The sequence below is a fragment of the Mesitornis unicolor genome, unplaced genomic scaffold, assembly GCF_000695765.1.
Source record: "Mesitornis unicolor isolate BGI_N332 unplaced genomic scaffold, ASM69576v1 scaffold50430, whole genome shotgun sequence".
Classification (NCBI taxonomy): domain Eukaryota; kingdom Metazoa; phylum Chordata; class Aves; order Mesitornithiformes; family Mesitornithidae; genus Mesitornis; species Mesitornis unicolor.
Window position 1 is genome coordinate 50,300 of NW_010159916.1, and position 12,536 is coordinate 62,835.

The following is a 12,536-nucleotide window of genomic DNA, read 5'->3' on the forward strand; positions in this document are numbered from 1 at the left end:
CACAAGAAGCAGAAGAACTAACTAACTTCCAGTCCTTTGCCTAACAGCTCAGGAAGTAAAGTCTCCAACTCTTATATGAGGAAAAAAGCTTGTTGTTACACAATAGCCTTGCAAATGAAAGCTGCAAAACAGTCTCACATTCAAACATTAAAAAGAAATTATATATATGAGGGAGAGGCAGAGTTTAAGGGTGTAAATCAGTTCTGAGTTAAGTACTTTAATCTAAACACATCATATTTTAAACAAAAAACAAGCCCTCTGCCTTCAGTATAGGGAACTAATTTGCATCCAGTTTGTGCAGTTTCTAAAAGCTGTTGTCTAAAATGTCAGCACTCTACAGGAAATTTTCCTCTGATGTCCTCTACACAACAAAGCAAGCTGCAAGCTCATGGTTTAAAAAAAAAAATCTCACTGGTGTGGCAGTCTGTTGGCAACACTCTGAGAAACGATATTCTTCCTGGCTATGACAGAGCTCTGTGCAGAAAGTCATAACACAACTGTGAGTCACTAATAAATAACCAAATGACAGTGACTGATGAAGGCAAATCTGTGCTCAGTGAAATTACTGGTAAAAACACTAAAAATTATTTCCTTCTTAATATATTGAACTCTTTGTTTAGAAGTTGAGTTGATACTGCCAGAAAACGCTTTTAACACAGCTAGAATAAATTTTAGTGGGCGTTTGAATACTGAAGCACGAGAGACTAGTCTGCTAAAGAAGCTGCCCCCAGAAAGGCTGCTGTTTGCATAAAATATGTTGGTTCTTCTCAGCTGGGAAATCATTTGATCTATTTCATATCATATGCCCTGTCACTAAGGAAGCAAATATGGATATGAAATATGAACATGAAGCAAAACATAAAAAGACACTTAATAAAATGAGTGATTATGTTTTGCCTAAATCCTCTCACGCCAGCAAGAGGCACATACCATCATAAATCCAGCAAAGTCTGCCCATTTCAGTATGTGGGAAAGGAATAAAAAAACCCTGCAGCCAGGCCCTGTGAAGCACATTACTGCAGAGGGTTTTCTCAGGAGAAATGGAGAGCACTGACTGAGGAAGACTGATTACTGCAGTGCTTTAACTGATGGCCAGATGCAGGAGAAGACAAGAGATCTGGAGCTGCTCTGTGCCATGACCTAACGCTTGGCACATAGACAGTTGATGAAAGAGTCTTAATGCTACTGGTCCAGCACAATCTTTCAAAATGCAATCCAAGTCCTTAGCAACAAATTTTCAGTGCTTATATGCTACTTCTCAGTGATTCAATAAATTTGAAAAAATCAAGGAAAAAGAAAAAAACAAGAAAGGACGCAGATGCAGAGAAGTCATAAACTACCCAAGCATTTGTGAAAAGCTTGTGTTAGGAAGTACTAACAGATTATTCTTTTAAATACTTTTGGTATTTAAATTCCAGATTGTTTTAGTTCCTGTGCCTGAGAAGTTCATGTTCGTACAGCATCAAATACAAACCATAATATTATGTATAGTCTTTACATCCAGATGACGACAACATTGAAAAGTTCCAGCTTATTTATAAACACGATTTTTAAAAGAGCAGAAAATCAGAAATGCAAGCATTTTATCTCTCCAAACTATTGTAAACTTCTAACTATTCAGACCTTAGCCTAATTTATTCTCCAGATATTCCACAGAATGACATGACAACACACTGATTGACACTCAATGCTAGAATTCAAGCTGTAACACAAGCTTGTAATACAATACAGAGACATTAGGACTGTGGACACAGATAAGAAACGAAAAGTGAAGCCTAGAACACACATTTGTGCAAGTGCAGAAAAAATGAAAGCAGACATGACACAATGGGCTGTGAAGAATCATACTTGGATGTGAACTCTCTCCCTCCGCACAGAATCTGATTATATAGTTACCTAGGTCTTCCTACAGGACAATTGGGTACAAGTGGAGGATTCTGAACCTCCTCTACTGATGTCAATGGCAAAACTACCACCAGCTTCAGCCTGCAGTCTTTAGGATAGAAAAACCTATTTCAGAACGTTATGTGTAGATGCAGTGTACAACATCAAATAGAGGAAATCCAGCAAGCAATATAGAACATTAAGCACTAATATTATGAAAACACTCATTGTTTTACAGGAAAATATATCCTCACCAATTATCACAAATATCTGCGGCAAGCATGCTAAAAAGATATCTCTTTTTCTTTTCAATGTAAACTGTGTTTTGCTTTTGTACTGCTAAAGCGCAACAGAGTGAAGGGCACACTCTGCTGGTCAGAAGCATTATTTGCACTGAAGGCTTTTTAATAATGAGTACTAAAAAATAAACCCCATTATATGACACCTGGACTGGAAGTGGTGCTCCACACTAGGCTACTACTTGACTTTTTTTCATCCTGATTTTTAGAGACAATGGCTATGATGCTATGAATGGACTTTCTCATGTTTAAACATCAGCCTACCTGCTGTAAGAACACTTCATTTCCTGAACGGCATTTTTAGCAGTATTACATTGTTCAAAAACTCTTTACCTTAGGCTTTTCATCCAGTATTTGCTGACGAATCTCCTTGTGTTTTTCTACAAGTTTCTCCTGTCTTTTACTCTGAGCATCTTCTAGCTGTAAGAAAGTTAGCAGAAAATCTTTTTTCAGAGATTGTGCATCCTCACTTTCCCATCTTTACCTCAACAAACATTTCCTTGTCACAGGCATCCCTGGGCACAACTGCTCTAACAGTTGTGTTTGGACAATGTATCTCAGATTTCACACATGGCATTTAGAATCGCAAATGTCTGAAGGACTTACTGTAAACTTCCAATGCTATTAAAAGCATAAAGCATTTTTTAAAGTCCTATTATTTTGCTTTAGCTTCTATTGTATGAGCTGTGCACGACGGACCCTGTTCCCAGAAGAGGATTTGCATCCTAGAGTCCTAAATGAACAGACTGATAAATTTTGGGCCCCATTTAATAAAGCACTCAGACATGTGTCTGACTTCAACAATAATTAAGCATACTTAATTTGCTAATTCTTTAGGTTGCTTCCTGAATCAAGGCCTCTGTGAGCAAAAATGGGCCCACTCTTGAACTGATCTCTCTGCACTGAAATTAAGAGAAAATTCAATAGCAGCATATGTTTCAAAGGGATTTCACACATCAAAACACTGAGGTGCTTACTTTCAGCCAAGTGTAAGCCACCGTTGCTTCAGAAAAGCCAATGGCTATAATGAAATTCTTTCACTTGTATTTACAGAGCTCTTTTTTTTGCATTTCAGTAACTGTAGAAATGTAATTAAGGTTAAAATATACTCCGCAATTAAATGTTTATTGACTTTCAGAGTTCCTTATGCAATCTGCATCCATGAGACAGCCAGAAAATTAAAATGTTTCATTTTCCATGAATAAACACAGGATATTTAAAGATGAAATCAATACTGTATCAAAATCTGCCTCTCTTAGCACCATCTCCCAAACACTGACTACCAGCTAATCAAGATCTGTCTGAAATTCCAGTTTTCCTTTAACTGGGATGTGAATAGACGTCTACACTGCATCTGTTAAAAATCATCACTTGCAGAATCCTTATACCAAATCTTAGAATCTGCAGTTTAATATGACATAAAATATGAAAGATGACATTTTATCCCCTAAAATGAAAAATAAACATATGATCTGACATACCCTTTTTATGTACTGCACCACCTCCTGGATATATGATCGAATCATTTCAGTCTTCTCTCTGCAGAGAAGGAATCAGCAAGTTATTGTAAGATAATAACAATGAGAAGATAAGATCACACCAATATAATTTAAGCCACCACAACTCCTTACAAAATAAGGCTTTTTTTCATGTATGGATCTGCCTATTTAACTTTTATCTACTTCCTAGATGTGCCTTTCATTGCAGGCTGCATCTTTATTGAATGAAGGGCACAGGCTTCCCCATGACCTACAAAACAAACCCCCTGCTCCTTCACAACAGACTTTTTTTCACAGGGTACTGCCACATTTTTGAAGTGATGGTGTTCCTCAGGGCCCAAATGTCAGCTTAGGAGAGCACATGATCATCAGTAGACACACACTGCCACATTGTGGCACATTATATACTAGAGAAATAGTCTCTGTCAGCGAGCAGATACTGTTGGTGACATCTTGGAGACAATGGTAAAGCTCCTACAAAGAGGAGAGCAGACTCAGTTTCAGTTCCCACCTTTGCTATGTAAACCACATAAAGCTGAACTTGGAGGAAATACTCAGAAATACTTGACATTTAAGTGACTCCGTGAGAGAGTTATCAGGTAATCATTGGTCAAAGGCTGAAGTTGAGATATCCCAAAGGGATAAATGTGCATAAAATAACAATTTGTGGATACTTGAGCTGACTAGATTCAGGACAGTACTCTAAAACCTAATTGCCTAAGTTAAGAACAGTGAATTGCTGTTCAGTTGGCACTACAATCTTATGGTTTTAAGTAGTTACACAAGCCCTGGGTGCATGTAGGAAGTAGAAAAAATAAGCAAGAACAATTAATGCAATGTGTTACCTCTGTGTATTATTCTTTCCCAAAATTGTGTAAAAGCTTTAAATAAATAATTTAGCCTGCATGAATCGAATGGGATTCACCAGAAGGTCTCGCTACTGTCTGTCCTACTGTGAGAACAAGGACAAACTGTGTCACTTGACAGAGGAAAGCTGAGTTTGCCATGTAGTTCCATTCTCACCTTTCCCAAGGGCTCTTTGAAAAGCCTGGCAAAGGAAAGCCCATGGGGAAAATGAGGAAAAAAAATAAAAGGAAAACAAAACCTAATTTCTAGTGGTCTGTTTCTGAGCCTTTCTCACTAGCATCTCGTTTACCTCTCAGCAAATCATTTTCTAGTGCAATTGATTTTTACTGCTATAACATTTTCATAATGACTACTTTTTTTTAATATGATTTCCATGTCCTCTGACCAGCTCTAACCATATTAAGTATTTTTCCCTTTTTTAATAATAAATTATTCTCATTTTGTAATCTTTTTACTAAGATGTCAATTAAAATTCTATAATACAGACTCTTAAATTAGTTGATGCAATTAATTTTGCATGTGACCTTCTTCCAGAGTTACCAAATACATAGATTCTATGTTGAGAATCTCCAAAATCTATATAAACCTTTTAATCTGCAGAAAAACCAACATAGTTGTGTTTCTGTTACATGATAAAACTCAGACTTTCTGGATTTTTTTAAATTTTTTTTTTGTTCCTCCTGTATTTTTAGTTGTCCTTAGATGTTACTAAAATAAAGACTGGTAATAAGAATATCCCAGCAAACAGTGCAAGATTAAAATGCTCCATTTTCTTTTTGAGCTGCTTGCCAAAACAAATGAAGGAGGACAAACAAACCTAGATACCGTGCCCTTGGGAAGAACATAATCAACTTGCACAACTAGTTTGTATTGTCTGGTGGTACACAAATGAAATTAATATTCCTGTCCCTGTTCATAGAAACTGGACACTCAGTGCTCAGCTCTCCTATACCTTCCACCCAAAGTAACTGCATGCTGCATAACACTGTCACTGGAGGAGAATCAGTAGCACAGCATCTGAGGGGAATTTATCACAAAAGTAGAGCAAACCTTCCAGTCTGTTGCTGCTATTTCTTCTGGAGATCAGCTTTAACAGAGTTAAGAAGAAAAGATAATTCACAACTAAAAACCTAAGTTAAGGTGGAAGCAAACCCTGCAGGAACTGAAGCCACTAGGTCTATTTACACTCCAAGGAACAGTGTCTGGATTAACAGCATCTTGGTGAATCACTTGTCATGCTACTCATAGGCACGCCACACATCAGCACCTTTGCAGCTCACCTAGACTCTCCATGCTTGCAGAACAAGAGATTAGATTAGTCCCAGGAACTTAAATCAGTATCAGCGGAAGTGAGGAGGACTCCACTGCTCTGGTAAGGTATTACAGTCTGACTAAAAGCTGCCCTGTATTTAGAGTTAAGATCTTTCTTTGATTTTCTGATTGTGAAAAACCTTGTATATCCTCATAACATACCAGGATATGGATCTAGGGATATACTTACTCTTCCATTTGATTTTTGTCCTTGGACTTTGCTTCTGTGATCTTCTCCTGCCTCTTCTTGTCCATTTTTTTCTTCAATTCTTTCTTTTCTCTAAAGCATAAGAAATAAAGTGAAGTTCAAAATCTATCTAAACAAAAATGACACAGAGTAGTAATGAATTATAAGGGGAATAGCACCTTACTTTTCACATGTTTCTTTCAGTTTCTTTAGCTGGCTGTTCTGACACTCCTCTGCTACATCTGTCAACTTCTGAATAAGCTAAAAAAATTCCAAGAAACAAAAATGTGTATTTTCAGCTAAACATCATGCATGCATCTAAGTTTCCTCAAAAGTCTGAGGCAGACACAAAAGTGTTACACCATTCCCTGATTATTTACCAATTATCAAAATCCAGTAAACATTCTTATCAGCATAAATATATTCTTAACTGGCAGACTTCTATATGTCTAACTTACACAGAAGCTACTGCTTCTCTGTATATCAAGGTGATAGTTTCAGAATATTAAATGTAAAACCAAAATATATTTTGCAGATTCTACCTTTTCTAGGAATTAAAATGCCTATGATAACTCATAAATGCTCACAAACTGAATTTACACAATATAGATTACAAACTGAATTCCTCTGTCACTGAATATTCAGAGTTTTCTGCAAGTGTTGATAACATTCCTTTTGCGTTGAGCATTACTAATGGAAGAGCTGGATTTCAGGGTGGACAGGTGGATATTGAAAATTCATGCATGATACCTAAGAAAGCTAATTATAGATAAGCATAGCCCACATTTTGATCACAGAATGATGGATTTGAAAAACCTGAGTCGGTATGAAAACTGCTGTGCACCGCTAGGTCTGATCTCATTCGGCTTGAAACTGCTAACAAAAAGCACGCTTGTGGTGGTGATGCTGACAGGAGAGGACACATGGACAGGGCTTGTGTGCAACTTTAATGAATGGTGAATTAAAGTGGGAAATGGGACCAATTTGGTTTGATCACCCCCTCTAGTTTAAGCCTGATTCTGTAAAATAATCCTCAGGATGATGAACTAGAGAACGTATAATAATACCTACCTATTTCTGATTCAGCTTTTGAATCCTTAGATAAAAGAAGAAAGATACCGACAATAGCCTGTCCTCTAAAAGACAGACATCAGAAAGAATATCTTGGCTGCAAAGCAAATTTTAATTGGAATACTAACTCCTGGACAGCTCAGAGGGAAAACTGTCTGAAGGTCCTGTGCTAAAATATAAATTTATCCTGACACTACCTAACTAGACAATGCTGAAAATGTAACTTTGCTTTGAGAAATACCACTTCCTGTTTTGAAATGAGAAATTAGTTAGCTTACAATATAAGCTCAACTATGTGGGTACAAAATGGTTTGTTTTCATAAAAATTAGAAGTCCTGAGATGCAGCCAACAACTGTTACTTGAATGTGGGCTCTCTCCCTGCAGCACAGATAACCGTGTCCATGCACCCACACTGGAGCAGCTCCTGTTTGGTAACACTAAGTGGTTCACATACAACTGGTAATAAACAGGGCACTGTTTGGGAACCACAGCTCCATGCTATGATCCATGGTAATGAATTTGTGAAGAAGCCTTGCTGAGCAATATCCACGCATATCACTCCTCTGACCTGCTCTTTTAGGATGGCAGGGCAGAGTGGACAAATGACTTCATCCAACAGTAATGAGGCAAAACATCATCTAATAGAAAAAAATTGTGAGAGAGGATTGTCTGCAGTTGAGAAAGTTTGCACTCCCGTAACACCCTTTAAAAATGTTTTCTGCCTGAGCATATCCATCAGCATCAGCTGCCATCTGTCCAAGCTCCTCTATTTCAGCTCATCAATGATCCTGCTGTAGTTGTCAGGCAAAATCCAGCTGTAAAAACACAAGCTGGCTTGGACTGATGGACTCAAAATATTTCGTCACTATATACAGATTATGTCCTGCACCCCCCCCTTAAAGCATTCATCTGCAACAGGAACACTATTTGGCACAACTCTGTGCCCTGGGGAATGTTTGAATCTATTTTCATTTATTTATTTTCATGGTGTTTATTTTTTAGCTAATCCTGCTCCTTGAGTGTTGTACGTCTGAAAAAGCAGCAGAACAAAATGGGAACATCATCCAAAAGCTGCAGTAAATTGACTTATGTAACTAGAGGTAAGGACTCTGTGTTAGCAGTAGTAATAATCCTGTTGCCTTTCTGCCTTCCCTCTAAAGCCTTTTGAGTTGTTACAAGTGCTAGTGACAAAGTCACAACAACCCCTCGAATTTGCAGCAGACCACAGGGAAATCAAGCTCTGAAATGGACTCAGAGTAAGAGGAAGCCTCATTTCATTATAATGTCATGCTGCTTTAATTACTTACCCTGAGATCGCTAAAGAAAAGCAGACGACATAACAAACGTACCAGCTTAATGTGCTCTCGTTTCTGGTACTTTTCACTGTAATACTGTTCCTGACGGAGATTTAGCAGCTGCTGTTGTTGCTTCTCCTTCAGCTCGACTAGCTTCTGGGTCATTTCAGAGTCGAGCGCAGCTAACTCCTGTTCGATAGTTGAAGAACTGTGGTCTGGGCTGCCAGCTTCAGATCTGCAAAGACACATGCACACACTCTAAGGTCTAAGTCACTGGGCACATACCCTCTGCTCCATATTTAAACACTGTTTTTAAGGCAGCTGGTTGTATGCAGCTCATTAAGACGTTTCTCAGCACCACTTATAGGTACATAAGATTACTTTAGCTCTAGTAAGTCCAATCATTTAATGTTTTAGGAAAAAAATAGTGTTAACAGTAAAATGCTTAAATGTTAGGAACATCCCTTTATTTGGTATTTTCTCCCCCCTTCAGGAAATGCCATGCATAGCACAAACAGAGGAAAGTGCTCTATGGACTGCTCACTTTAGGGGGAAAGTTAACACCCCAGGTGAGGAGTAAACCTCAGAAACACGGCACATAAGACCAAAGGAAAAATATAATGAAGAAGCTAAAAAGCAATACTAAAGAAAAGTTGTTGTGGGATTTTTTTCTTTCTTAATTCAAAAGGAAGGATAGATGTGAGAGGAGACATGACATGACAAGACAATATTAAACTGCTCAAGGAAAGGGAAAAATAAGGAGCAAAAGCAGTATCATTCTCAGGCCAGCATTAACCTGTACCAAAGCAAAAGGAAATCATGGTGTGTCCCTGCTCTGCTGTTGTGTTTACTGCTGTACTCAGGTGTTAAATCAGTTGCCTGGGAAACCTCAGGAACAGTGAACGAAATGGATGAAAGAGCAAAACCTTGAACAGAAAGGGCTGACAGTGTGAGAAAAATGAGTTTGCTACTCAGAAATCTGCAGAGATTACAGCACAGAGAACTTGCTACACTGGCTGCCTCTCTTTTCTCTCCCAGTTTCAAGTTTGCAGCTGCTGTCAATTAGAGTAACTTCAACTGAAATACTGCGAAGCTGCTTTCATCAGTGTGAGGACATGAAACAAGGTAGCCTCTTTCTATTTCTTATATTTTTACTGCATTTGAATGTTCTGCTAAAAGGTTAAGTGGTGTCAGTGTGATAGATGGGGATAATTTAAATACAGAGCCAGAAGACAGCATTAATGAATGTTAAAGTTAGCATAATATGCCATTACACTATACATTTTAAGCTGACATTTCTTTTGTATTTTTGGGAAAAAGAAATGAGGCCTATTTCTAAATGCTGGCTAAAATACTAAGACTGAGTTTTAAGGGATATGATCATCAAAGAAACTTCAGAACAACACCAGCAAAACACTGCTGCATGTGTAAAAATAAATATTTCAAACTTGCTATAGACAATGGCTTTACTGAATCTTGGCCTCATTTTAGACAAGGGCATGAAACATGGACTGCTTCTGACCAGAGACAACACATTTGTATGGCAATCTGATACAGCAGCTCCTGAAAAAGTAGTGATTTATACTTTGCAGTTACAGGCAAATAGCTTTAGTAATAATTTAAAATGATAATAACCTTTTTCCTTGGGATGCAGTATTCTATTAGAAGTCTTCTGTTTGAGATGGTATGTACTTGCAAGTTTGAAAATCCCTAAAAATATATCCCTGCCTTTTTAAAATTCAACCTCAGTTTTTTTAACCTTCAGATTTCTCTGTATCTCCACATAAAACTTCACATCTCTGGAATCACCGTGACAGCTCCATGTAATAGACTGCAGGGTTTTATTGCCTGATATCATGAATGATTTATGGTCAGATCATAACGAAATAAGAAAACAAAATCCTTTTAACCCAAAGATAAATAAGTAATTTTATTTATTCGGTTTGTTTTTCTGCTTAAATTTGAATAGAATATACTAAGGAAACATGATATTGTTTTATTCGCCACTATCTGTTGCACACACTGATGATGGAAAATACAGTGGATAAAATAACACTGTGCGTGCAGTTGACAACCAGTCATTAAGGGAGTTTGTTAAACTCAAGTATAGAAACCGGAAGCCTGAAAACTGGCAGCAGTTAAGGCCAGCTGAACATAGATAGATTATGAGTGTTAAGCTCTTATTAAGCCAAATGACATTTTGTCATCAGGCAGGCATAAATGAATAAGTTCCTTCATAGGGACAAGTTATGGCCTGAATCTCAGTCACTTACAATGAGAGGTACTATCAACAAGGTTGGCAGCCAGAGAATGCTTGGAGCCTTTTTCTCTGATGACCTTCTACCAAAAACTATATAGTAATTATTTTTAATGTTCATTCAGTGTCTTCATATTTAAGAACTGCAGCTAAATCAGTTAAATGTAAAAGTCAAAGGACTTTTGTCCTTTAAGTAATCTAATTACTAAAAAAAAAATATCTAATTACTAAAAAAAAAAAAATTATGTTAAAATCAGAATGCTGCACTAATGGGACAAATAAAAATATAGGAGGGTACCTCTACCTGATTATCATTCAGTTGTAATAGTACCAGACACTGATTGTACCTATGTGTGTATATGTTTTGCCAGGAGATAAGAACTGATCTTTACAAACATAAAGTTCCTTACCATATGAACGAGACAACAATTGTGGAAAGATTAATGAGTCATAACAGCCTTTGCATTTCAAACTGATAATGATAAATACAGCTCTCCTTTTTTATTATTAACTAAATAAATAATATAAAAGTTATATCAGCACACACAAAGATATAAGGCAATGCAAGATTTAGAAGACACAGCACAGAAGGGGTGTGCATGCCAAGAAATCATTAAGAGATCTGGATCAATCGTAATGTAAATAGTAGTCAGATGTTAATAACTTTCAGGTGTTCCTTTCACCTAATTATACATCTGATACCTTCTACTCTAGCATGGATTTTTTTCCAGGGCTCCAACTTGGAGCCAATGCTCTTCATCTCCAAATTCAGAATATCTGTTTTACCCATAAATAGCATAAAAGAGGACTAAGTTTTGTTCCTGTTTTGACACTTGGGTCTCTTTTACCACCAGACAGCACACTGTGGTGGCCTAGAGTAAACCAATATGGGCATGATGACCATGTGAGCTGGCTGCAAAAACTTCTTGGTTGAAAAAGAAGCTACGTTATAAAGCTGTATTATTAATAGTGGAGTAGAAGTTTCCATGGAGCCGATACTCCTTCTCCTAAAGGAGGTCAGCATGGGAGAAGATGGGGTGCTCTGATAAAACATACTGCAGTTGACCTCAGTAGCTCAGAGAGGTTTGAGTTCTTGAGATATCCAGAGAAGTCTGAGTTCTTTCACACTGTAGTCTGGTTCCTGAGCTGTCCCAGTATGTAGGGGATGCCTTCATCTAATAGTCTGTGATTAAGCTTACTACCTAAACTGGTAGCCACTACTGGCTGCTGTTTCCAGTGCAGCTGAGTCACCTACCCATACTAACAGACTAGAAGTAGTCCCAGGATCAATATTGCATGCCCTCATTTACAGGGAAAAAGGTATAACATGGTGAACAGCTTATCTGGCTTTTAGCAAAGAATCAGCACATCATGGAGAGGGCTTTTTCCTGATGGTTTCCATGTCAAAGGCCCTGACTTCCTTTAACCCAGGAATCTTGCTGCTTTCGATTTTTTTTTTCTGTCTTCTAATGCCACTTCTATATTAACTGTCTACTATAAAAGAAGACTTGAGTAAAGATGTCCAATACCAAGAACAGGAAAGCTACATTCAACATACCTTTTCTTACTGTCTCTTTTTGCCGTTTTTTCTAAAACTGCTCTTCGTCGCAGGTAGTCATTTTGGATTTCATTATACTTCGCAGTGTGCTCTTTGATAAGGTCAGTGGTTTTCTTGTGGTGCCTCTTTACAAGGTCCTTCATTTCCTTGTAGTGCTTCTTCTGAAGCTTAACAAAAGACTTCTGTTGTTTTAGCTCCTCAATAGTCTGTGCTTCCACTTCTACAGTGATAACAAGAAAAGCCTCTTCAATTTTGTAATAATGTATGATTTCAATCAGAGGACCCAGATATTGCCATTAGCAGGAAT

The 12,536-nt window shown here is 37.6% G+C and overlaps 1 protein-coding gene across 1 annotated transcript in view; it reads right to left on the bottom strand.

The window, feature by feature from the left end:
• Positions 1 to 2,516: 2,516 nt before the first annotated feature.
• The window catches only part of LOC104543520 (1-phosphatidylinositol 4,5-bisphosphate phosphodiesterase beta-1-like), a gene marked incomplete at both ends in the record, with an annotated part of 12,682 nt that continues 2,662 nt past the window's right edge, over positions 2,517 to 12,536 (bottom strand). Inside the window, 5 exons of the mRNA XM_010188156.1 lie at positions 2,517 to 2,603; positions 3,665 to 3,722; positions 6,232 to 6,308; positions 8,469 to 8,649; positions 12,230 to 12,449. Of these exons, the coding sequence (XP_010186458.1) occupies positions 2,517 to 2,603; positions 3,665 to 3,722; positions 6,232 to 6,308; positions 8,469 to 8,649; positions 12,230 to 12,449 (623 nt within the window). The remainder of the gene's footprint in view (positions 2,604 to 3,664; positions 3,723 to 6,231; positions 6,309 to 8,468; positions 8,650 to 12,229; positions 12,450 to 12,536) is intronic.